General features: G+C 46.0%; 1 protein-coding gene across 5 annotated transcripts in view; it reads right to left on the bottom strand.

Annotated features, from left to right (window-relative positions):
* The window catches only part of LOC144132355 (protein stum homolog), a 452,020-nt gene that overhangs the window by 249,944 nt on the left and 175,323 nt on the right, over positions 1-26,753 (bottom strand). For all 5 annotated transcript variants that reach the window (XM_077664695.1, XM_077664698.1, XM_077664696.1 and 2 more), the window contains one exon: positions 10,064-10,266. In XM_077664695.1, coding sequence (XP_077520821.1) covers positions 10,064-10,265 — 202 coding nt within the window. In that variant the 5' untranslated portion in view covers position 10,266. The remainder of the gene's footprint in view (positions 1-10,063; positions 10,267-26,753) is intronic.

Genomic DNA, 26,753 nt, shown 5'->3' with positions numbered 1-26,753 from the left:
GGGGAGTTGATGACGTCCACTAACTCCTCAGCGACGTCAGGAGGCAAAGACGACACGGGGTGGAGGATGTTGGCCCCCGGCTGGTGGTACGTCGCAGCTGGAAATGCGCCTCAACCAGCAGGAGCCAGGCGTGGAGGCTGTTGGGCCAATATGGCGGCGGGCTGACTGGCTGTAACGCGGCCACCGAAGCACCGAGAGGCTGAGCGTTTTGGGACAGGTCGCCGCCGGCAGGAAGGGCGCAAGAGCCAGGAGAATCCATGTAGGATGATGGCGTTGCGTGTTCGAAGCCGGGTCGCCAAATCTGTTGGAGCTAAGGAGAGGAAAAACCAGCTCCGACAGCGTTGAGGTTCGAACTGTTTATTTGCGCTGCGGCGGCCTAGCCCAACTTCCTCTTTCTTGTCCGGCGCCGCGTGCCATGGCCTGCGAGCCGAGCGCGGCGCGAGGGAAGCTACAGGCCCCTGAGGATCACCGCAACGGCCACTTCGGCTGCGACTCAGATCAGTTTTTTTGTAGTATTTTTGTGTGCGTGTGATGCGGGGTACTGCGGCCCTAAGCGAAAGCTACGGACACTTTGCTAAGAACGCTCCTCAGTGGGTGGCAATTCGAAGGATTCCTCCCGTTGCCTACCTCGCCTTTCTTGTGTTGTGAGGGGAGGGGTCAATGGGACCCTCACCGAATCACCGACCTGTAAATCTTGTCGGCTTTAAAGGACCTCCTCCGTATGCCACCACTGAGCCATCTTCTCCTATATAACGACTCAACACAAGCAGTAGGGGCTCTATATACGGTGGGTAGCCTATCCCCTGGGCATTGTTGTCGGTGTGTGCGCTGTTGTGAAATCGTATCCATGCCCTATCCAAGTTGTGTGGGGCTCGGCATTTTAAGCGGACAATGCGTCCCATCCACCGCAAGTGCCATACCCGCTTCCTCTACTGAAATTGTCCGCAGGGGATGCCATACTGCCTAAAAAAGGAATTTCTCCGCCACTTCACGCGTGCTTTAATTTCACCGCGTGCATCCAACCTTCCCCGCAATTTATCTCACCTTGGGGAGGTGGCGTTGAGGAGAATCCTGGTGGATTCTGCACTTACGCCTGCGAGCAGGCCTTCCTGTACATCGCGGACCCCGCTTCTGAACTGCCCCTTCTGCCCTGCTTCTGCTATAGATGGCGACGTTACCTCACTTTATGCTAATTTGCCCTGGACTGCGGGAGCCACGCAAGCGACACCTCGGCATTCAGGGTTACCACCCCAGCCGACCAGCAGACTCTCGAATCTGGAGCCATGGGCCCCAATGCCGAGACTTGTTGGCATCTATACACTTCTGATAGCCGACACCGGCCTGCACATGTACCTATAACACTCTTATGCCGAATGGCATAATTTCGCAATGAAAGATAATTTAAATGGTTAAAAAAAATTTCACAACCACCACCCCCTACACCGTCTTTCTGACTGACGTTCGTGGCCGACAAGTGGTGGCGCACGCAAAGCCTTACTAACGCAGATTGACGGGCATGAAGTTCACTCGCGGGCAAGACGATGGTAGAATATCATCATGGGGCCATTTCGCGTAGGCTCGAAGCTTGTTGTTCCGGCCTCGATCCAACGGTAAACGACGCGGTGCGCTGGTATGAACAATTAAGCGGACATTCGGAGCATCCAAAAGACAGGAAGTACTCCAACTTAGAGATTTCATTTCAGGGTGCAATTGTTCCGATTACACTCGTACTCGCAATTAATCGGCCGTCTGCCGAGTCAAAAGTGCCCTACGGCGCCGCTTGGTGGTGTTCATCTGACGGATATTTTTCATAGAACCTGCTTCGACGTCAGCGTATCTGTTCGCTGCTGCTTTGCAGACTGCAGTTCTCAACTGAGAACAAAAAAGCTGTACAGAAATCTTTGGATACGGTTGGCGATTTCAACGCCTTTCACGAGCAGCGAAAAGTATTCAAAAAAGACGGTGTCTGCATTTCAAGCGAAGCAAACTGGAACCTAATTCAAGTTCTTACAAATGCTTTCCCAGCGATTCTCCCATGCACCGTTTACCTCAACGGTGCGCACATAGCATGACTGTAAAATTTGCAGCGTCGTTGTGACAGGAGTCAGCGTCCTTGACATCAGATGCTAGTTTCTGCTGTAGCGTCTAGTGAAACTGATGCGTTTGAACGGTTCAAAAAATGCATTTAGCAACATGCATGCCGCCTGCATAACGAACTCTTCGTGCAAGATGCATCCCCTGAAATAACTACTTCCTCAGCGTGAAATTCTTCATAGAAACGCTAAAAACTCGAAGCTTGCTCGCGATAGCCACTGCCGATGACCTTTCCAAATTGTGAAAAACCGATTTCTTATCACTCGCTCCGATCTCAAACGAAAACGGACGTTTCAGCCGCCGATAATGCCGCTCCAGTTGGCAATGCTGTGGACCTCTTGCACTGAAACGTTACAAATATAAGGAAATGTTACAGCGCTCTCTAGGCAGTACATTAAAAACATTGTGTTAGATATACTACGATAGCACTCACGAAAACCTGGCTAGAGGGTGGCGAGCATTCATCTCGACAGCCGGTTGCATATGTCGCCTGGATACCTTACAAGAAACTTTAAAAGCTGGCATCAGCAAAAGCAAGCGAAGTTTGAAAGCTGTTGGTTTATCAGCTGAGATTGAGCCCCGCGCCTTGTACAGCGGACGTGGACAGTGTACCCGAAATCACGGCATTCGCCCAAATTTATGTTGAGGTCTTAAGCTGTGCCCAGCCGCGCAGTGTGTCGGCCGTTGTGCAACACGGTGAAGTCGAGAACAAGTGAGCCGCGCCAACGTACCCGCAGCCTGGACCGTGGGTGGTGACTGTGCGCTCATTTTCTTTTTACACTTCTGTTTACGGTGTCGACTCAGTGCGTCACAGTGCACGTGCCTTTTCTTTCCTAAGAACATCGTCTTTTTCCTTTCTACTTCGTTCTGGGGCTTCTTGTTTCTAACCTGGCCTGTTGTTGTTGTACCCAACGATATACGCCGACAAATGTCCCTGCTGCGACGAGAAACTCACACTATATCACATCACATGGTCCTTTCGGAACATTGACGTGGTCCCCAAAATACAAAACCCGAGTGCGAAGCAATGGGAGACTCTGCTGTCCAGCGACCGCTGTGAAGACCAACGCTGTCTGCTACAGCGAGCTGAACGGGCGGCAGTGGCCAGCGGAGCCCTGGAGTGAAGGCAACCGACCATTGATTGATAGTGGACGAGCTCGACAGAGAAGACTCCTCTGGATGCAACCAAGGAGAGAAAATCTCTGAAGAGGCTCCAAAACCGCAGAGTAGAATAATGTTTTCTCCTCCTCCTCATCCTCGAACCTAGCCGTGGCAGCCGCTTTTCATTGGAGGCCAAACGCAAAAGGCGCCCGTGTGCTGTGCGATGTCAGTGCACGTTCAAGATCCCCTGAGGACAGAGCAAATGAATCACTAAAGGCTTCAGCAATGTCTGAGGGATTGGTATATGTTTCCTTACTGGAAGTAATTGTTGATATGGGTACTTTCGAGTTGTTTCTGTTTAGGAAGAATTTAATAACTTTCCATTGCTTATGAACGTTATTTACGGCGTGATTTATTTCTCTTTCATAGTACTTTCTCTTCGCTGTTCCAATGAGCAAGCCTAATACATTAGAATATTTCTTATAACGCGCTAAAACCCTTAAGTTGAATGGATGCTTCTTGCATTTTCTACAGAGGTTATCTTTCTTTCTCAAACTGCTTAAAAGGCCAGAAGTCATCCAGGGATTATTCAGAGTTGAAAATTTCTTATTTCAATTATATATTGTGCTTGAGTGGACGAAATCAGCTGCTGGCATGTCGCGACGACCCCATTGCTCTGACATGCCGGTATGTCGACGGTGGTTGCACCGTCACGCTTGCAGACTGGCTCGCGCGGGCGTCGCAACCACCGTCGAGATACCGGCCTGCCGGAGCAATGGGGTCGTCGCACCTTGTCAGCAGCTGATTTCGTTCACTCAAGCCAAGATTGAGAGCAGCACAATCGTGGCGGGCGGATGCGCTAGTCACGTGGTATTTTTTTTTATTTCGCGGGCTTCTTTGGAGCTCAAAAAAAAAGATACACGTGAGGCTTTTGTTATCGCAAATAAATGGAATGGGGGTTTCTGAAGGTGCTCTTCAACTTTGTTATTCACATCTGCTTTCTAAAGTCGATATTAACGCATTTAGAAAAATTATCTTAATTGCTAATTAACTAATTGCAAAACAAAAAATTGCCTATGATGCGCAAGCCGGTTGGTAGGTGTATGTAAGCGGTTTTCCTGACCTACCTCAAATATCTTATTTTTTAAGCCTTGGCTAAAGTTAGCCTGGACACCTCATATATTTGAAGAGGGAAATCAGCGCGTGGCGAAAGCTGAATGCTGGCGCACGCTGCACCGTACACACAGCTTTTGGCCCCGCAGGGGTTCCCCTGACGCGGTCCGCAGCCTATAGCAGAGCGTCGTTCGGTGTCGCCATTCGAATAGCTTCAAGCTTCTTGCTTTGATCCCATAAAATTCAGCAGAGTAAAAATAAAAATCGTCGTCACCTAACAGCGATAGGAAGTAGCCGGGGGCGGGTTCCAGAATGCACACCGAACGATATCATAAACTGGGCAGACCTGAACTGCCCAGGTGATTTTACAAATCTCCGGGCAAAAGGAGCAGAGTGTTAGCAGGGCACGGCGCCCATAAAAGGCACGCGGGGAGAGAGCGCACGGGGCCGCGCATAAAAGCAGCGTCTCTCTGACGCCCAGTGAAATAAAGGATGCGGGTGCGTGCGGACATAGCGGCTTTTACAGTAGCAGCGCGTTCCCCCGGGCGCTCGTGGCAGCCCGGTGCTGCCCCTGCTTACAGCGCCCCTCGCTTCCGCCAAATGTGGCCACGATGGCACGCAGATCACCGCGGGAACGAGCTTGATGGCGTGTAGAAAGGCTCACCCGGATGCGTTTAGTACGTCGAGAGCAATGTGCTCTGGAGGCAGGAGTCGAAGACAGTGCGCACGTTTGGCGCTTGGGCGGTACGCTGGTAGGAAATTGACAGTAGCAAATCTGGAAAATTCTCGACGTCTTCAGGGCTTGCAAAACGCTTACCGCTGAGGCAATTTCTTATGCTAAAAGCCCTCTAGTCTCTCTCGCCCTTGAGAATAAGTGCAAGTATGAAATGGACTACGGGAATGGTGTAGCACATTCTGGGACGGCTCTCTCCCGAAGACGGCCTAATTTCGAGTCGTTTACATTCCTCCGCTAGTTCAACGCGTTCTTCGTCGGCGTGTTGGTTGACACAGTAGTCGCGACGTAGCGTTTGTTCTAACACGCGTAGACTGTTTAGCGGCACTAAGCGCTGTTCTTCTGCAGACGCCTGTTCCTTCTTGTGCCTCAAGCTGGGATGCGCACGAACACAATTTTGACGGCACAAACGTCCTCCCGCTTTCCCGTGGGTGCGCGAGTCGTCGAGGCGCAGCACCTTCCAGCGATGCCTAGAAGGCACCGAAGTAACACGTGCGCACGCTATCGCCGGTAACCAGGATGTTATTTGAACTGAAAGTTTCGCAATGTTCCGCCTCAAGTTCGCCTTTATATATGGCTTCGGGTCCGCCGTGTGTCCGGGCTATGTTCGCGTGATTCTGCCGAGAATGGGAGATGAAAGAATTTCATGCTCAAGACAGCAAGTAGTCACCCGGGCACTGTAAAGTAACGAGTCACAGGTTGAACCTCTCTGGACTCGAGGAATGGTCATGTTAGAGGCGTGCATGGGCGCACGGTCATGGTGCAAAATGACCCGTCGCAGTCCTGTCCGCGCCCGCCTTTCTTGCGGCTTGCCGGAAATTTTAGCTGGCATACTGTTGTCAATCACTGAGTACTAGCAGTCCCCTGTTCTTCCAGAGGAAGAGTCGAGACGGCACCGCTTTTATGCGACAGCATAAAAGCCCCAATGGGACGAAAAGCCGGTGGTGTCATAAAGCCACCGCAGAATTGCGACATGAGAAGAAGAATGCTCCATAAAACCTCTTCAAAATTCTCAGTCTTATAATACTCGTTTAAACATAGTCTAAATCTATAATGAAATCATGAAGTGAAAGCACCCCTTTTTACCTCGCCTCATTGCAAGCAGCATTAAAATGTCCAACGAGCAATATAGAGCTGTCAGGAAAAACTGAAAACGGGCAAGTTAAAACTTGTTCTGACGAGTCAAAAAGGGGCCAGGTCTGAACCGTGCCGCTTGCAAGTTTGGTTGCAAAGCCCAAGGTACACTGTAAACCGAAAGGATTAAAAAGGCAGTAAGCTGTCCTGTAGGGCACTCCCATTTTATAAAAGGTAGAGGAAAGCTTACTCCCTTTTTTACTCCCACATAGGCGTACACGTGTTTACAGTGTAATCTCTCAAAGCTTTCTTAGCAACCGCACTGAAAGCACAACCAACCGGTAGCCGCCATGCAAGGCCGCACTTCAGAGAGCGCTTTTTGTTGACTTCATAATCATCAGATTGAGTACGCCCCCTGCAGGACAAAGGCGTCTTCGATCTCTCTCCAATTAAGTCTCTCCTGTGCCAGCTGCGGCCACCCTATCCCCGGAAACTTAATAATCTCAACCGCCCACCTAACTTCCAACCGGCCCCTGCTTTCTCTTGGTATTCAGTGTGTTGCCTTTAAGGACCATCGGTTATCTCGCCATCACATTACAAGCCCTGCCAAGCCCCTTTCTTCATAACGATTTCGACCAATATGTAACTAACCCATGTTTGTTCCCCGACCCACTGTGCCCTCTTGCCGTCTAAACGTTGGACCTATAATCTTTATTTCCATAGCTGGCTGCGTTTTCCTCAATTGAAGTTGAAGCCTTTTCGTTAACCTCGAAAGTTCTGCCTTATAGGTCAGTACAGCTAAGATAAAGCTGTTATGACGCCGTGAGTTCGACGGAACCCCGTCTGGCCCGGGGAATGCATTTGTCTTCGCCATCCTTTGAGCCGATTGCAACGGCGCCTACATCGGCAAAGCTGCATGTTATAAGAAGCGCTTACAACAACATGCTCGTGACCTTCAGAAAGAAAATACTCGCAATAAAGCCTTGGCAGAACACTCAGTGACACAAAACCACAAAATTGATTGGGGAAAGGCTATAATCATAGAAAAAGAAAAAACGACAACACCACGGCTTCATCTCGAATCTCTGGTGACGAAGACAACGTCACACACGCTTAAACGCATCGAGGGTAATCTTAACCCGATTTACACGCGATCGTTGCGGCGATTACCCTAGTTTTTAAATACGAACCTTTTGGTGTGATTCCATTGTGAACGAAGCCCTCCTTCTTGGCGCCGAAACGTCAACATAAAATTTTTCATTTTATTGGTCGGTGTCTCTGTTTTTTGAAATAGAACTGTTATATACTTTTATTTGCAAGGGATATTGGTAAACTGCACACTCATGATCTGAGATAACCTGTCAAATGCCGAATCTGCGATTACTACCTACCCTAAGTAGACGTATTCCTTTAGCACTTCCAGCGCCTCGCTATTAATTGTAAAGTGCAGTTCTCTTCCAAGACTGTTGATCATTACTTTGGTTTTCCACATATCAATATTTAGACCTACTGTCCTGCTCTGCCTGTCTAAGTCATCAATAATGCTTTGCAGTTCATTCTCTGAGTGACTCAGCAAGGCAATGCCATCACCGAATCATAGATTAGTAAGAAGTTCTCCATTAACTCCTATCTCCAACTGTTCCCAATCCAAGCCTCTGAATACCTGTTGTAAACAGGCGGGGAATAGCATTGGCGAGAAGTTTCTCCTTCTAGGAATTCTGTTGCTAATTTTATGGAGTACTATGGCGGCTGTGCAGCTGTTAAAGATACCTTCTAGTATTTTTACATAAAGGTCATGTTCTCTCCGATTCCGTAATGCCCGCGTGACTGCTGGGGCGCCACAACGACTGGACTGCCAACTGAGATTTATTAGACAAAAACATAGTCCCAGCAAGGCCAGCAGAGCATGCGCAACAGCCGTATCACAACTCACAGCGCATAGGGCACACAAGATACACCTCTACCGTGACCGGCCTAAAAAAGCAAATTCCTTTTCGAGTAAGCGCACCGAAGTTGTGCTAATGCAATCTTGGCCTGACAAACTGATATGGTAAGCCTCCAAGATTTCTCGCTCTTGCTTACCCCTGCCTCTACCAAGAATCATTACGTTGCCGAACAGTGGATAACACCCACATTCATTGCAAAGGCGAGGCAAGTTGGCACCGTCATCGGACCCCAGTGAGAAGTGGTGCTCACGCAGCCGGTCATTAATACTTCGACCTGTTTGGCCTATGTATACTCTTTCGCATGTGAGGGGGAACTTGTACACGACCTGAGCGACACACGCCGTGAAGCGGTTCGCGTGCTGCGTTGTACAAACGTAGTTCCTTTCCCTGCCTCGAGAAATGCGCGAGCACAGACCCGAAAGCTTGCAAGGGGCAGATAACACCACACTCACTCCATGCCTGGCCGCCACTTTTTTGATACCGTGGCTCACTTTATGCACGTACGGCATGACCTCGAACTTTTGGCGTTCAGTTGCTCCACCATCAGCCGCCTTCGTCCGTTCTTGAGCTTCTGAAGCAGCGATTCAGCCACTTCTTTCAAAAGATTTTTAGGGAACCCTGTTTCTTCCAAACGTTGGAACTGAGTATCAAGGCTCTGATTATCAAGTGGCTGAATCGCTGCTTCAGAAGCTCAAGAAAGAACGGACGAAGGCGGCTGATGGTGGAGCAACTGAACGCCAAAAGTTCGAGGTCATGCCGTACGTGCATAAAGTGAGCCACGGCATCAAAAAAGTGGCGGCCAGGCATGGAGTGAGTGTGGTGTTTTCTGCCCCTTGCAAGCTTTCGGGTCTGTGCTCGCGCATTTCTCGAGGCAGGGAAAGGAACTACGTTTGTACAACGCAGCACGCGAACCGCTTCACGGCGTGTGTCGCTCAGGTCGTGTACAAGTTCCCCCTCACATGCGAAAGAGTATACATAGGCCAAACAGGTCGAAGTATTAATGACCGGCTGCGTGAGCACCACTTCTCACTGGGGTCCGATGACGGTGCCAACTTGCCTCGCCTTTGCAATGAATGTGGGTGTTATCCACTGTTCGGCAACGTAATGATTCTTGGTAGAGGCAGGGGTAAGCAAGAGCGAGAAATCTTGGAGGCTTACCATATCAGTTTGTCAGGCCAAGATTGCATTAGCACAACGTCGGTGAGCTTACTCGAAAAGGAATTTGCTTTTTTAGGCCGGTCACGGTAGAGGTGTATCTTGTGTGCCCTATGCGCTGTGAGTTGTGATACGGCTGTTGCGCATGCTCTGCTGGCCTTGCTGGGACTATGCTTTTGTCTAATAAATCTCAGTTGACAGTGCAGTCGTTGTGGCGTGTACACTCCTTCTCTTGTCCATTGTCTTTTGTGACTGGTTTTTTTCAATTTACTATGAACCAACTGGCCTGCATTTCAACCCTTCAGCCTTCGTCTTCGCCGCACAAATATGTCACCAGGTCATTTTGCTGCATGTCCCACTAAGCGCACGATATTGTCGAACAGTTTGCAGTTCAGTGCGATACATGTGGCAGAAATATAGAAGTGTCACGGCAACATTCTGTTCCCAAGCAATTATGTTTCTGGCACGTAAAAACGCCCACATGATCCTGCCAAAGCAACACTTTATGCGTTTGTCGTCGTTTACAAAAGACAACAGGCGGCTTTTGATCACCAAAGATGGAATTCCGAGGGCACGAATAGTGGCGTGAAAAGTATCGCCGAATGTGGTCCACTTGAGCGATAACCGTTGTTCATGTTACTAGTTTTCGTCCACGAAAAAAAATAAAGTTTATAGTATATGCCGAATTTCATCAACTGAACACAAGCTGACATATTTTCCTCGCTTTCCTTCCCCGCTTTTCAGCTCCGACACGACTCAAGGCCACGAGTGCGAGCGTGTACTCGGGAAACGGCGTAGTCCGTCGTTCCGGGCCTTCCAAGAAGGGGACAACAGCAGGAGGACTCACCGACACCCGGCAGCAGCACGTTGAGCAGGCAGAGTGCCACGGCCACGGGCAGCGGCAGCAGCGGCACCGCCTTGCGGAAGCGTCCGTGGCGTTCGCGCACGCTGATGATCTCGTAGCGCGCCGTCGGTTGGCCGTTCTGGTGGTCGCAGCACTCGCCCGGCACGCTTACCACCATCTGGCGAAGCTCGCCGCCGCCGCTCATCCTGCGCAGAAGAAGGGGCGCGCAGCCGCCTCTTGTTCCACCACGTGCTGGCAACGGGAACCCCAGCCACGAGTAAATTAGAGATCGCCGCCTGCCTAAAGGAGTGAACAGCTCCCTGAAAGGGTTAACCCCCAGAGAATATCCTGTATGCCTGTTTTCTCAAAAATGCTCACACTCGGATCCTACCGTAAGAGTAACATCTGGGTCTAATAGAAATCGCCAGTACCTGCTTTGGCAATACCGTGTTGCAAATAGAGGGTATGTCACAGCCAATAGCACAACCGGTTCTACTGGGAGTCCTCCTAGCAGAGCCAGCTGTTATGTTTCTATGTTCCAAACCCCAGCCCAACATGCAACGCTACAGTGGTCCTCGCCGGCTCTGGAGAACCAGAAACAATAAACAAAACTGGTTCTTCTTGTTCGGTACCTTTCATCTCAAGTAGAAGTGACCCGGGCTTGAGTTGATATATATATATATATATATATATATATATATATATATATATATATATATATATATATATATATATATATTTCTTCACCTGCCTACATCGTGCGAGGAGCGCCTACCGTGCGGCAGCAGCGCGTCATGTGAGATGCATGATCACGTCTGCACCTACTGGTTTCATGTGTGCGTAAAAGTGAATGATTTGGCGTTTCGTTGTCTCTGCCAGCTGGGAGCAAGTATTCCGCAGCGAAAGAATACTTATCACTGCTAAAATATAAGCAACAAAGCATGAGCGCAGCATTCGTGACGCAATACACTGTGCTTTATACCAACGGCGGCTTGGAGACACGCAAATTAACCACAACAATGGCAGTGCGCTACTGACAAATTTAGGTTCAAGCACGAGAGCATAAATTTTACTCATTTCCATGATGTCCAGGAACAAGATTATGAAAAACATAAAAACTAGCCAGATCACAATGACCACGATCTAACTGTACACATTACAAGCAAACACTTAATGAGACAAGCACATTCATTGGCTTCCTACTCGGCGTTCGCGAGAACACTCAGTCTTCCAGCGCCGCCTCTATCTACCACTCTCTCTCTCTCTCTTATACACCGCCATCTTTCAATGCCATATCGCGGACTGGAAAGATACAATGAGCACTCACAGTGATCGGGGAATCTAATGTCTAAGGGTGTATTACAGGAGCGAGTGCGATATTTAGAACGTGGTGCCAAGCGCCAGGGGCGAAACAACTGGAGCAGACACTTAAACTGAACCTGAAGGGTATGACGAGATAGCGTTTGATGGGTCAATGCCCAAATATGCGCACTTGGTCATTCTCTAATTCCATTCATAGATCTCTGCAAGTCAGCATACCACTTCTGGCGCAGTGGTGCAGCGGTTAAGCAATGCGCCATTGCCCCGCGATGGCAGTTGCTGCCACTTGTGCGGCTTGTGCAACCCATCATTAATTTAACTGCCACCTTCCACGGTGGTCAGTTTGCTGATAGTCCGGTGGGCAGGTTGTGATGACGCTAAGGTCACGTGACCTAGGTGGCCCACCTGTGTTGCCGAAGCTGCCGGCTGCTCCGGTCGCTCCGGCTGCGAGGCATCTAACGGTCGCCAACGCCGACGCCGGAGAATTTTTTTTTTTCCGACATGGGGGTACAAACGCTCTCGCGTTAAAATTGATTCGTACGTTTTGACATGGAAGGAGAAGTGAGGAGGACTACAAATTTCGACCAAGCCGCAGGGCGTTGGCAATATGCGTAGAGTGACTGAGAATCTTCGTCTTGCGATACAATACATCCTGGGTTTGAACCCGACCGCGCCGGCTGCGTTTTTATGGAGGAAAAACGCTAAAGCGCTCGTGTGCTGTGCGATGTCAGTGCACGTTAAAGATCCCCAGGTGGTCGAAATTATTCCGGAGCCCTCCACTACGGCACCTCCTTCTTCCTTTCTTCTTTTACTCCCTCCCTTATCCCTTCAGCCGCCGCGGTGGCTGAGTGGTTACGGCACTCGGCTGCCGGCCCGAAAGACGCGGGTTCGATCCCGGCCGCGGCGGTCGAATTTCGATGGAGGCGAAATTCTAGAGGCCCGTGTACTGTGCGATGTCAGTGCACGTTAAAGAACCCCAGGCGGTCGAAATTTCCGGAGCCCTTCACTACGGCGTCTCTCATAGCCTGAGTCGCTTTGGGACGTTAAACCCCCATAAACCAAACCAAACCTTATCCCTTCCCTTACGGCGCGGTTCAGGTGTCCAACGATATATGAGACAGACACTGCGCCATTTTCCTTTCCACAAAAACCAATTATTATTATTATTATTATTATTATTATTATTATTATTATTATTATTATTATTATTATTATTATTATTATTATTATTATTATTATTATTATTATTATTATTATTATTATACAATACAGGGCAAGTGGAAATGACGTCGTGCTACCACGATGGTCCCGCTGCGACGTGCTTTTCAATATCTGTTGATGCCACCACAGAAGCTAAGAACTGACCTGAAGACCGTTAAAAAATTAACCAGCACTACGAGCCTTGTACACTAATCCCGCGTACACCATTCTTGTGCTACACTTTTCAAACAGGCCTGTATGGTGGTGAGTATATAAACATATATATATATATATATATATATATATATATATATATATATATATATATATATATATATATATATATATATATTATTGAAGCCAACAGTCACCGAAACGAAGGTGCATAGGGAAATGTTTCTATTTTTTATATATCTAGTGCCAATCAATTAGTTTTTTTAAAGAAAATTACTTATAAAGCAGCAGAAAAAACAACCATGCCGCCGGTGGGATCCGAACCCACGACCTCCGAATATATATATATATATATATATATATATATATATATATATATATATATATATATATATATATATATATATATATATATATATATACATATATACCTCGTGCGAGAAGTGCTGGCCGTGCGGTCTCCGCTTTTTCTATTTCCATTTTCCTTTATCTATCAATCCGTTGTCGGAACCCTAAAACCAATAGTGAAGCATTACATGTTAAGATTCAGTACAAACATCCCTTTTCGTAAGCTTCACAAGTGCCTGATATAGAGAAGCGCAGAACAGTCCCGAGGTTCAACTTGTGCAATCCACAATGTCCCCCTTGGAGGCCTGAATGCATGTTCCAGGATGAAAAAAAAAGGTGCCAGGTATGAAGGACAGGAAGTGCAGTCTTGTGAACGCCATATATGCAGCTGCAATGTTTTTCTAGAAAAAAATCAAAACTGTGCGCTTAGGATTCTATTTCGTAAATTAGTACTTTGATTTAGAGATTATGACTAATGAGGCATTCATAGAGGTTGTGCTGTGCCTACACTATATGCCGCTCGGCAAGGGTTTTTTATGTTGCTTAAGAATCGCATGCGCTTTTCGTGTCCCTTGTGACACGCATCACTTGTTTATATGCGAGCTCACGCGCATACCTAGTTTACAGAGTGAGAAGAGACGCGTCGCGTGTTTTAAAACTAAGCGCCTCAGAAAAGCAGGGTGTAAGCTAAGAAAGGCTGAAAGCACACAGTTCCTTGCGAATTATGTTAAATGAAGAAGAGGTGCCCAGTAACATTATAAATACCTTACACGTCAGCGGTACGGCAGTGGCAGAGCACGGAATGAAACCTCATTGTTGCTTACGAGTGCAAAGGGAGCATCAGTTTGGATAATGGCAACCCTGCCAGATTTATGTAAGCAGGAATTGCTGAGAAATATTGGCATCTGCCTGACAGCTTTCGTGTGTGGCATACTGTACAATCGATCAAAAACTTTACTAAGTGAGCTGCTTAACTTCACAGTAGACAAAAGTTGCGTCTAACTACGAAGCCTGAAATATAAGTTGTGATCGAACGAAAGCACGTCAGAGGTTTTCGTGTTACGCATACTCAGCCCGTTGCTTTTACGGAGCACCCGTTGGTGCTTAAACACACAAAAAAACATCGACTACCTAGCCAAACGATCGTAAGAAAAATAATTTCTATAACAAACGTACCACCTTAACGGTTCTAAGATACGAAAACACACGTATCTAATTTTGACTATCTGTGAAAGGGGTCTCAAGAAACATGCGATGTGCCTAGCATGCTAATGCACGCCGCTTCACAAATATCCTACAGCAAGAATTTTTTAGATGCGCTTTGTGGAAGCTGAGCTATCTCTAGTCACAATTTGAATATTCGAATCTTCGCGCATTTCCCTCTCCTCTCGTCACTTTTTGCACGCTGAAATTTCAGCGCTCCTCCTCCGGCCCCTCGCACTCGTCCCCTCCGCCAGCTGCCGATGCGCGAAAACCAATGCTTGCAGTCCATTGCTGACGTAACGAACGCTACATGACGTAACGAGAGCGGATGCTGACGTAACGAACGCGGATTCGGGCGAAAGCGCAACACCGCAGGTCGCCGCAAGGCGCGGAAGCAGGTGTTTTAAAAATTGTATTGTAAATTATCGGCTCGCTTTTAAGGGCTTGTACGCGGCATGAGCGCTCGTTGCCGTCTGCTGTACATAATGCGAGCAATTTCTAAACAACCTCGAACACCTTTTTCAGGGACCCTTTAAGCGCTGTGCTCGTATCAGCGCAAAGCGTCGCCGTTTAGAACAGCGTCACTGCCCGCAGAAAGAAATGAAATACGATCACCAAATACTAGTTGCTTAATGAACGTGGATTTTAGGAGTATTTTGAGGACCTGAACAACCAACCAACGGACTAATACTCCCCATGCTGCGCATCGATCACACTGCACTCCCGACGCGGCACGCGACGAATGTGGAGTTCCTGATATTTCAAGACTAAAGTAAAAAAAGTACAAGACGCTGCTTTTACAAAAACCTGCAAGGTAACATGAGCTAAGCCAAGTACTTTCAATTTGTGGTCCTCTGCCGGCAGTGTTCTTGCGAATCTGACTTTAAGGAAAGCGCAGGTGTAACAGGTATCTCGCGCAGGAACTGTTCACTTTAAAAAACGTAGCGAAGAGTGGATTTATTGATGGGTGAACGGAGGCAGCAGTCAGATCGCAGCATAACAGGACAGCCAGCCAGAGGAAGCAGCTTTTGACCGAGACTCGCGTTCTAGCCACCAGCGGCGACGACGAAGCGCGGCAGAGATTGGAAAATCGCGCCATCCGCGTAAATATGTTCTCTATATCAAGACAATTTACTTCACACCATCTGAGAACGATCCCGAAGCTCATGCGCCGTCTGACTGTGTGGCATTCAGCAAATGTCCCTGAGTCATCCCTGCAGCTGGACCGTGATCCGACTCTAGGCCTAAGGCCTCCGGTGACGCGCTGGCAGAGGAGCTTCGCCGGCGTCGCTCGTCCCCACGGTTTCAGCAGCACCTTTTTTGACAACTGAGTCTGGGTCCCAGCTCCTAGTTCCTGCTCTCGGTCCATCAACGGCAGACCACATCCTGCCTTCTCCAAATGCACCTCAGCCCGTGAGCGATCTGCCCTCTGGGCGGAACTCGGCAATGGCTGCCCAGCCTCCACTTCTGGATGAGGCTTCAGCCGTTTCAGCCGTACTGCGTGAGGAGGAGAGCTCTCCAATGGACCAGTCTTTAGCACCTCCATCCGTGCAACCTGCTTCCCGCAGTTCTCAAAAGCGTCCATCAGGGGACACTGCACAAGGTTCGTCTCTTGCCAACTGTGGCTCACAAGGCAAGCGTTCCTGACTAGCGTATGCCAACCAGGTTGTGCCGACACCGCGATCGGTATCGTACAATGTGGTCATTAAAGCTCTTGCAGCCAAAAGCCTCGCAGACGTTCCGAGCAACATTCCTCAGAGGAACCAGGACGCGTGTCTTGGGACCAAAGGTTTCCGTGGCTTCACGGCTAGAATGAAATCTGATACCGTCGCTGTGTGGCTCCCGACTTTGGCTGCTGTCGAGCGTCTGCAAACGCTCAAGTGTGCATCGCTTACAAGCTAAATCTCAGTGCCGGTCCAGGTGTACCTAGTGGAATGCTTGGACCTAAAACGCTGTGTTGTTTACAACGTCGACGTTCCCGAAGACCAGACAACCCTCCAGCGTGAGCTATGGACCTCCTTCACCCCGCGACGTCACGAAGATGCGGTGGCGCTGATGTCAGCAGCGACTTTCGCATGGTAGGCAAAACAGCTACCGCTAGCCGGTACCTACCGCAGCTGCTGCAGCTACCGGCGGCTGCATCATGCCTGCGCACTGCAGAAGCAGCATGTATTGATCAGCTGCGTCACTGTTCGATTCACGTAGTAGCATAAAAGGAAATTTAAATTAGCCCTGATAGGCTTCTCGCGATAAATACCGCATTAGTAAACTGGCTAACGGGGAATGGGCCGCGGTACTAAAGCGCGAAGTCTGGCAGTCGATCGGCACTGCCACTCAATGTACTTAATAGCATGCAATTTATTGCGTTCATTCACCTAAACATGAGCATAGTACGCTTATAACTGCGCAAGGAAAAAAAGCTCGTATGTAGCTGCGCACGTATTTATGACCTTGAGCCGGTGTGCACGGGGCCCCCGCCGGCAGGTTCACTCGCCCCCAAGGAACGCGTTCGTTTGTTAATAGCACAGCATGTTTTAATGGCAGGTTTTATGGCATTTGATATTTAATTGAAAGTGTTTCTTAATATGACAGACGTAATTATTTCATTCGAGTAGAAAGAAGTCTGGTAAGTTCATGCGCGGTCACGTTGGCGTGCTTAGAATAGCGTACCTTAACTGTGCTAAAAGCTACATGATTTTTTATTGCACCATGCATGTGTCATGTTTCATGATGCAGTCTATGACTGCGAAGGTTGTTTGGAAAGAAGCAGCCGCAGGCGTGCTACTAACAGACGTGTCGAGATTGAGAGGGGGCGCGGCAATGAAAAGTGTTTTCGTTATTTATGCACGCGATATGAAACTAAATTTGGTGCAAATATGAAATTGCTACCCTAGTTTCTGTAATGCCTTTTATTTTTAGCTATACCTGGTGCAGTTCTTGGGTAATTATAATTAATACCCTCGTCAAGTCACCTCAAGGTCTGGCTGCGTGTCAGCATCATGTCAAACCCGCTCGTATTTTACATGCAGATGTTCCTCCTTGTCTCGACACTGACGGCCAGCACACTGCAAGCATCAGCATGCTCGGTCATCGACGCACCGTCCCCTTACGGAGACTGCGCATACCAGCCACCCTGTCAAGCTTCTGTGTACCCGGTCATCCAAGCGCCCTTCTCCCGCGGAGCCTGCGCACAAGAACCACCGTGCTATGACGATCGCTGGGCACTATCACGGCCAGCTTCATCGACATCAACAACTCCGGCTATAAAAAGAACGCTGCCTACAAGTTCCCTCAGTGGGCACGTCGGCTGGCTGCGTGTCAGCATCATGTCAAACCCGCTCGTATTTTACATGCAGGTCAGTAACACATTTTCTACTGTTAAAACAAGCGACCGATGTTTCATTCAGCTGACGTGCCCACATAGTGTCGCTATGGTCCTCCTTGATTTAAATTATTTTGATTTATCTTTGTTGATGCTTTGCGGCGATGTAGAGCCCAACCCCGGGCCCCCGACTGAACAAATGCTAGCTGAACTACTCGAAGGCCAAAAGAACATCCAAAGGCGCCTAAATTAAATTGAATCTAAACTAGAATTAGTAGAAGCCTCAGTAACAGCCATCAAGGAAATGAATGTAAAAATATGCAGCCTTGAGAAGACTATTCAAAATTTAGAAGGCAGACCGCTCAAGGCGGAACAACATCCTGGTTTATGGTATTCCCGAGAAAGTCGAAGAAACACATGATGACCTAATTGAAAGTGTAGTTGAGGACGTATTTGATACCACGCTTGGTGTGCGAGTAACGTCCGCTGAACGAATACATAGGATAGGCCGGAATCAGTCAGATAAATCACGGCCAATTATAATAAAACTGGTGGACCACCGTGAAAAAGTTGATGTACTGAAGAATTGCTTCAAGTTGAAAGGCAAAAAAATCTGTCTCGGAGGATTTTTCAGTGCCCACTAGGCAAAAGCGAAAGAAATTATGGGACAGCACAAGCGAAATTAGAGCAAGTGGAGAGAAAGTTAAGCTGCTCTACGACAAAATCAAGATAAATAATGAGCTGTTTCAATGGGACGAGCACAGCAATAGAAGGGTTCCTGTTGGCAAGCAGGCATAGCCGTCAAAGCTGTACCGAAACTTGCAATAAAAAGCCTCTTAGACGCATCAACCTTAATGCTCGGAGCATCATAAATAAATCCGAAGACCTGGAGAGCATAGTATCAGCGTACAAACCGCACATAATAATTGTAACAGAAACTTGGTTAAACTCTAGCATTCGCGACGACGAGAATACTACGCCAGGTTACAGTATGTTTCGAAAAGACAGGAATTCCCGAGGGGGTGGTGTGGCAATTATATTTAAAGAAGCGCTAAATGTAACACGTCTACCTGACATACTTGCGATTGAATGTGTTATCGCGAAAGTACATCTAAAAGAATTAAACTTCATCGTAGGCGGATTCTACAGGCCCCCAAATAGCGATAGTACGTTTTTTGATGAACTAAACGAATTTCTATGTTCTACCAAAAGTATTTCTTCAAACATGTTACTTGGCGGCGACTTCAATATTTCTTCTATTTGCTGGGACGGCCCATTTCCCGATCCCCTGTCTGGAGCAGCTGAACCACTTGTTGACCTAATAATTTTGCACGGCTTAACACAACTGGTAAAGCGACCAACCCGAATCCTGAACGACACTTCTTCGATATTAGATCTTTTCCTGGCCAGCACCTACTTCAGCGTGATCCAAAAATACTTGTTACTGAGGGCATATCTGACCACAAAATGATATGCTTAACCTTGGAACTCAAATATGTGACAAAATACAAAAAGGAAGAACGTTTGGTGCCAATCTTTTCACGTGCTAGTGACGTCGACATATTAGATGCCTTAGATAGTTCATTCTCTAACTTTGTCCTTCTTGCTAAATCAACTGAATGCTGCGTGGACGACCTGTGGTGCTTTTTCAAAGAACTTGTTCTGAGGTGCATCAAGCGCTTCATTCCCGTGCGGCTGAAGAAAACGCAACAAATGAATCCCTGGAAAACAAAAGAATTTGTACGCCTGGGAAGAAAAGCAAAAAAATTAGAAAGCAGCATCGCAGGTGCCCTTGGCAACTAATGCAGATAAGCTTTGCGCATTACGTTTGCAGTTGAAAGACAGTATCAGTAAAGCCAAAAAACACTTGTACACTGTTTCTATGAATAATTTTCTCCTTTCTTCCCCGGCAAAGTTTTGGCGCCACTCTTCAAAAAAGAAGCCCTAGCCCAGTTTTTGCATAAATAATGAAACAGTGACTGATAAAGCATTGATAGCAGTGTAATTTAATGAGTTGTTTTGCTCTGTGTTTACAAACGACGATGGTATAAGACCAAGTTTCAACCTACCCGCTAATTGTCCTCCTATCGATAATGTCTGCATATCAGAAGAAGGCGTTCTGTCATTATTGCTTAACTTAGATATTAAAAAATCCCCGGGAATCGATGGCATACCAAACGCCTTCCTTATAAGGTATGCCGAATGGTGTTCAAAATACTTGTGTTTACTATTTAGCAAATCCTTGTCGCGAGCTGAGTTACCAAATGATTGGAAATATGCCAAGATTACACCAATACCCAAAACAGGGGACCGCTCATTAATTACTTCATACAGGCCCATCTCAATACTCTGCACATGCGCTAAGACATTCGAGCATATTATCTTCCAGCATCTCCCAGCGGCGGAACCAGCGTAGGCATGTGGTCTCACAAGCTTCTCTTCTGCCTTCTGCAGGTTTTCTTGCCCAGTTCTACCGCATCAACGATTGCAGTAAATGGATCAGCAATCGACACGTGTTCTCTGGCTGCACCGTCACCTTTGGAGCCTCTTCCTTTTGATTGTCCATTCCCGCGTGACATCAAGCCTGGAACGCCACCTAGCCACCACGTGACCTTGTCCGAATCGCCTTTAAAAGAACGTCAACAGGAATTTGTCTTCAGTGGGCGCGGCGGAACCAGCGTAGGCATGTGGTCTCACAAGCTTCTCTTCTGCCTTCTGCAGGTTTTCTTGCCCAGTTCTACCGCATCAACGATTGCAGTAAATGGATCAGCAATCGACACGTGTTCTCTGGCTGCACCGTCACCTTTGGAGCCTCTTCCTTTTGATTGTCCATTCCCGCGTGACATCAAGCCTGGAACGCCACCTAGCCACCACGTGACCTTGTCCGAATCGCCTTTAAAAGAACGTCAACAGGAATTTGTCTTCAGTGGACGCGGCGGAACCAGCGTAGGCATGTGGTCTCACAAGCTTCTCTTCTGCATTCTGCAAGTTGGAACCGATTACTGTTCTGTTAAAAGTGATTGCCGCTGTCTTCTGGTCCTGCCGTGCCCACAGCAGTTCGTTGAAATTGCATACAATGCTTTTTGTATGTGCAAACTGCTCCTATGTGGAGACGTTGAAACTAATCCCGGTCCGGATACTAGTGAAATGCTGAAAGAATTACTTAAAGGGCAAAAGGGCCTAGCCACTGAAGTGACTGCTTTGAGAGAGCAACAGAGCAATATGGAAAAACTCATGAATAATATGAGACTAAGGTTTACAGCCTTGGAGAAGCAGGCAAACAGGATTGACACTCTAGAACAAACAATATATGAACTCCAGGCGAAAATAACTGATTTAGAAGACAGGAGCCGCCGCTCAAACCTTATTCTTTTTGGAGTAAAAGAGGAACCCGGGGAATCTGAGGCTGACTTGAAAAAGAAGGTTCTAACTGAAGTTTTTGCAGAAAAGCTTAACGTATCTTGCAGTTCTGTGGGCAGAATACACAGGCTGGGCAAAAAGGCAACAAACCGCCCTGTAATTGTGTTCTTCCAGGACTATAACGAAAAGCAAGAACTCTTTAAAAACTGCAAGAAACTAAAAGGCAGTAATATTTCAATACAGAACGATTATTCACGAAACACACTTAGGAAGCGTAAACTACTGTTGGACAGCGCAAAAACCGAAAGGAATGAAGGAAAAAAGTTACCTTGATAAATGACAAGCTGCGAATCGAAAAAATGCTTTACACCTGGGATGACAGCGATAACAGCAGAGTTCAACTCGATGATAAAAACAGTTATCAAAGCAAAGACTGACTTTCACAACCTCGTGTTAAGGAATTTCGCTTACTTAATATAAATGCACGTAGTATTGTAAATAAATCGGAGGCTTTGGAGGCTATCTTGTTGATTCACAATCCACACGCCGTAGTTATAACCGAGACTTGGCTGAGAGATGATATTGATGATGAAACTTTTCCCCCGCTCTTATCAAGTTTTTCGCCGTGATAGAGCAACACGTGGAGGGGGAGTTGCGGTCCTGGTGAATCAAAACACAGAGGCACACACGTTGCAGCAAATAGCTAACCATGAAAGTGTGACCTTAAAACTGTCGTACGGGGGTAGGTCGTTTGTGCTTTTTGCTGTATACAGACCACCTGATTCACCACCTCAATATTTATGTGATCTGGCCGATCACATGTCTAATTTTCGCCGTGATAAAATATATCTTGTCGGTGATTTTAATCTCCCAAATATTGACTGGAATAGTCCCTTCCCTAGTACAAACAATGACATAAATGCTTCATACATGTGTGATATTATGCTTATTCATAATTTGCAACAGGGAGTTAAGCACCCAACGCGCATACACGGTGAAGCTGCATCTATTCTCGGCCTCGTCTTTCTCAGCCAAGAAACAGAACGTTTTACTGTTTCAGTTGAGCTGGGTTATCTGATCATTGCATGGTGGTTTTTACTTGTCCCATTCAACAAAATGTCGACAGTGAACCTGCAAAATTATTTCCGTCAAAAACTTCTCCAGAGCTAATGATGAAAGTGTGTTAGACTACTTCAGCTTACACCTTGAGATGTTTCGAGGAACTAATGTTGATGAACTCTGGAATAAATTTAAAGAAATCTGTACGTGCTGCATTGATAACTACATTCCTAATAGAACAAAGAAAACATGTAAAAAACTCCTTGGATCACGCGAGAAATAATACATTTGAAAAGAAAAATCAAACGTCTGAAGCGTGGGGGTGCCTGTCGAAATATAGTTAAAATACATCAGGCTAACTTCACAAGCGCTTTGCGTCAGGCTAAACAAAATTACTTTCACTATAGCCTGCCAAATTTTCTTCGTGACTCACCACATAAGTTCTGGAAATTTTTATCGAAAAAGAAAAAAACAATTACGCGCATTTCATGTCAAGGTGTCCAGCTTGGTGACAAATCGCAAATCTCTGAGGCATTCAATAAGTATTTTCAGAGTGTGTTTTCCCATCATGGTTTATTTGTTCAACCCAGTACTATGTCTCCCAGCACGTCCCCCGACATTGTTTCTTCATCTGGCGTATTATCCATGCTACTCAACCTCAAAACTAAAGCGTCCGCTGGACCTGACGGGATACCAAATATTTTTTTGCGCCGTTATGCAGTAGCCATCACAGAGTTCCTGGTTGTTATTTTCCGCAAATCATTTGAAACAGGAAACATTCCTTCCGACTGGAGGAAAGCGCGGATTGTGCCCGTGCTGAAAAAGGGTGATCCTGCCTTGATTGCTAATTATCGTCCCATATCAATAACTTCCACATGTTGCAAACTTGCTGAGCATATCATAGCTAACTACATAACTACATTTCTAAACGATAACAAGGTACTTACCCCCCATCAGCACGGGTTTCGAAAAGGCTTTTCCACTGTCACTCAGCTAACTTCTGTCATTCATACTTTTGCAAGTGTACTAAATAGCGCTGGTCAAATGGATGTTATTTTTTTAGACTTCAGCAAAGCCTTTGATGTTATTTCTCATGCCAAACTAATTTACAAACTTGAACTTATTGGTCTTCCTAATTTCATAATTCGTTGGATTTCCTCATACCTTTCTCACCGCACACAATTTGTTTGTATTGATGATTGCTATTCAAACCACCTGCCGGTCACTTCAGGCGTCCCACAGGGAAGCGTCCTCGGACCTCTCCTCTTTTTGATATATATCAATGACATTACTAACGTTATAACTACCCCTGTTCAAATTAGATTATTCGCAGATGACTGCGTTTTATTTCACCAAATTACTTGCCAAGATGATCAAGTTTTACTAAACTCCAATCTTCAGAACATACATACATGGTGTAATAAATGGGACATGAAGCTAAATTTAGAGAAAACAGTATACATGACGGTAACTAACAAAAAGGCTTCCTTCTCATTTCCTTACAATATTTCATCTCACCTTCTGACCGAAGTCAGCGAGTACAAGTATCTAGGAGTTACAATAACGAAAAACCTTAGCTGGAATAAACATGTATCAAACGTATGCTCCACAGCCTTTCGTAAACTCTGCTTTCTTAGACATAAACTAAAACTTGCCCCATCTGAACTTAAAAAATTAACCTACTTTTCAATAATAAGGCCATCACTAGAATATGCGTGCACCGTCTGGGATCCCTACACTAAACGTAACATCGAGGCCCTTGAAATGATTCAACGCAAAGCCGTCCGTTTTATTTTTTCAAAGTATCGTGTAACTGACTCACCAACGACCCTCATGCAAACTCACGGTATTGAAACATTACAGCTGCGCCGGAAAATTCAAAGACTGAAACTACTTTTCTTACTAAAAAACCATAAACTGTCTATGAATGCAGACCGCTTCCTTAAACCTAACACTACGCGCCAAACACGAAATCATCATACACAATCATTAACCCATTACAGTGCTAGGATTAACGCCTTTAAATACTCATTTTTTCCACGCACCATTGAGGAGTGGAACAGGTGCTCGCCAGACCTCTTAACCAGAGCTGATTCTTTTGACTCAATGTTTTCTTCACAGCATTTAATTTGAGAGCCGTTTACTTTTTGTATTTTGCATCTGAGCCTTGTATTTATTGCTGTATTTTGTGTTACAACTTGTATTTAACTTTTTTTCAATTTTGCTAAACCTGTTCTTTTTTGCATATATTATGTACTCGCCCCTCCTGCTTGGGCCTACTGTAGGCCTGCAGTATGTTCTAAATAAATAAATAAATAAATAAATAAATAAATAAATAAATTAATTATAAATAAATTAATTAATTAATTATAATTAATAAAATCATCGATTATAGGCAGCACGGGTTCCGTAAAGGGCTATCGACTACAACGCAGCTAGTCGAAACTGTTCACGACATTGCAGCAGTTCTAGATAGGCAAGGCCAAGTTGATATGATTTTCTTAGATTTCGAAAAGGCATTTGACCGCGTGTGTCACCAAAAGTTGCTTCTAAAATTAAAACCGATATTAAAAAATGAGTCACTGCTACAATGGATAGAGGCATATCTTACATCAAGGAAACAAAGCGTGTTCATTGATGGAATGTGTTCAAGGCCGGCACTTGTTCGTTCCGGCATCCCACAGGGATCTGTTCTCGGCCCGTTATTTTTTCTTATCTTTATTAACGACATAGTAACGAATATACCGGTGAAAATCCGGTTGTTTGCAGACGACTGCATCCTTTATAATGAAATTAACAGCCCAAGGGACCAGGCCGTATTAAATTCTTAACTTACCGCTATCGAAACATGGTGCTTGACATGGCAAATGAAGATAAATACAAAGAAAACAGTAGCAATGACATTCACCAGGAAACAAACCATTACCCTTTAAATACAGCATCAATGGACAGGTTCTCTCTTCTGTACTAAGTTACAAATACTTAGGTGTAATTCTAACATCCGACCTCAGATGGAATGAACACGTAACCTACATCACAAAAAAGTTCATGCAGAAACTGGGATATCTGAGGAGATGTTTGCGACAGTCAACACAAGAAATAAAACTTCCAGCGTATAAAACCTACAATAGACCAATACTTGAATATTGCTGTATTGTATGGAATCCATGGACCCAGCAAAATATCAATAAGTTGGAGAGCATCCAAAGAAAATCGGTAAGATTTATATTCAGTTCCTATAGCTGGCGCACTTCGCCAAGCATACTTGTTAAACAGGCTGGCTTAGACCCACTACGAATCAGACGCTATCGGGAAAGGTTGAAGATCATGTATTTACCATGACAAACTAGGAGTAGAAAAGAATAAGTACATTGAACAAGTCACTAGACGCCCAACGCGATCGCATCACTCAAAAAAATTAAAGGAATATTGTAGTAAAACCGATGGTTTCAAACATTCATATTTCCCACGAACGGTCCGAGATTGGAACTTGCCGTCTCCAAACACAGTGGAAAGTCGATCCGCCGAGTCATTCTGCAGCGCGCTAAAGAAAAACATAGGTATGTAAATTTTTTATTGGAAACAGATGAAGTATAACCTGTCTTATTTATTTGTTGTGATTTTCCCTATCACAGCGATGGTCTAAAATTAGCATTCATGTGCCTACATTTTTTTTTACTTTTTAATGCGAAAACTGTGCTAAAAATGTTTTGCAGTGATTTTTATGCTGTGTTATGTTTGTTTCTATCTTATTTCCCACTCCTGCCTAAGGCCTCAAATAAGGCTGGCAGTATCTTCGAAATAAAAAAATAAAATAAAATGTTTGAGTAGAAAGTGCGCAAATTTTTTATGCCAGCATGTTCACAAAGCCCTGTTCTGCATATGACGCTATTAATTCTTTTTTTAGATGGTCATGTACTTATGCATGCATAGTTACGTGAAAACGTTTCTTACAAAAATAACGAACATAATACTGCACGTGTAGGAAAAAAATCAAGAGATAAATTACACTCCTCAACGTCTCAGGATTCGTTTGCGACAAATAGAATCATTCTATTTTCATGCGTTACGAAATTACGAAGGTGTGAGTGATGCCAATGGCAGAAAATGTGAAAGGTCAGAAAACGAACCTTAACGTTTACTTCCTCGTTTTTGGCCTCTTCGCTTGCGCTGTGGTCAAAGAAATGCGGCCCTGAACTCAAAGAAAGCCTCAAAGAAATTATCTCACAATTTTCGACGACCACGCATTTCGAAAGCGTACTTTATAAATTTCTACTGAATATTAAGCTATAATTTTTCGTGACGAAACAAAACACCCCAGGGCTAAGAATAAAAATATTTCCTGAAATCAAATATTTTCACCAAATCGACCAGTTTAACAATGGGAGAGGTCGGCCTGGCTGGTGCGTGATCCTGCGGATAAAAACACTGCTTAAGCAGGACAGCTAGAGGAGAATAAGGACACGACGCTGTCCCCACTTTTCGCACAGCACGACACCTACGTATGTCAGCAGATGGTGAGCGCACGTCTGCTCCGCCGAAAGAACGCCAGCACTTCCCCTCACTACTGTCCCGAAGTAATATTATTCTGGCTAGAGCAGAGTGTCAAAAACTTCCTATTTTATTCAATATGCCTAGCGTAGAAATCAACGCCAGAAACGCTTTCTGTGTCCTACTAACCATATATACAATACACAGTGGCGAACT

This window comes from Amblyomma americanum, chromosome 5 (genome assembly GCF_052857255.1).
Source record: "Amblyomma americanum isolate KBUSLIRL-KWMA chromosome 5, ASM5285725v1, whole genome shotgun sequence".
NCBI classification, from domain to species: Eukaryota; Metazoa; Arthropoda; class Arachnida; order Ixodida; family Ixodidae; genus Amblyomma; species Amblyomma americanum.
The sequence above is the reverse complement of the archived record's forward strand: the minus strand, read 5'-3'. Positions and strand labels throughout refer to the sequence as shown.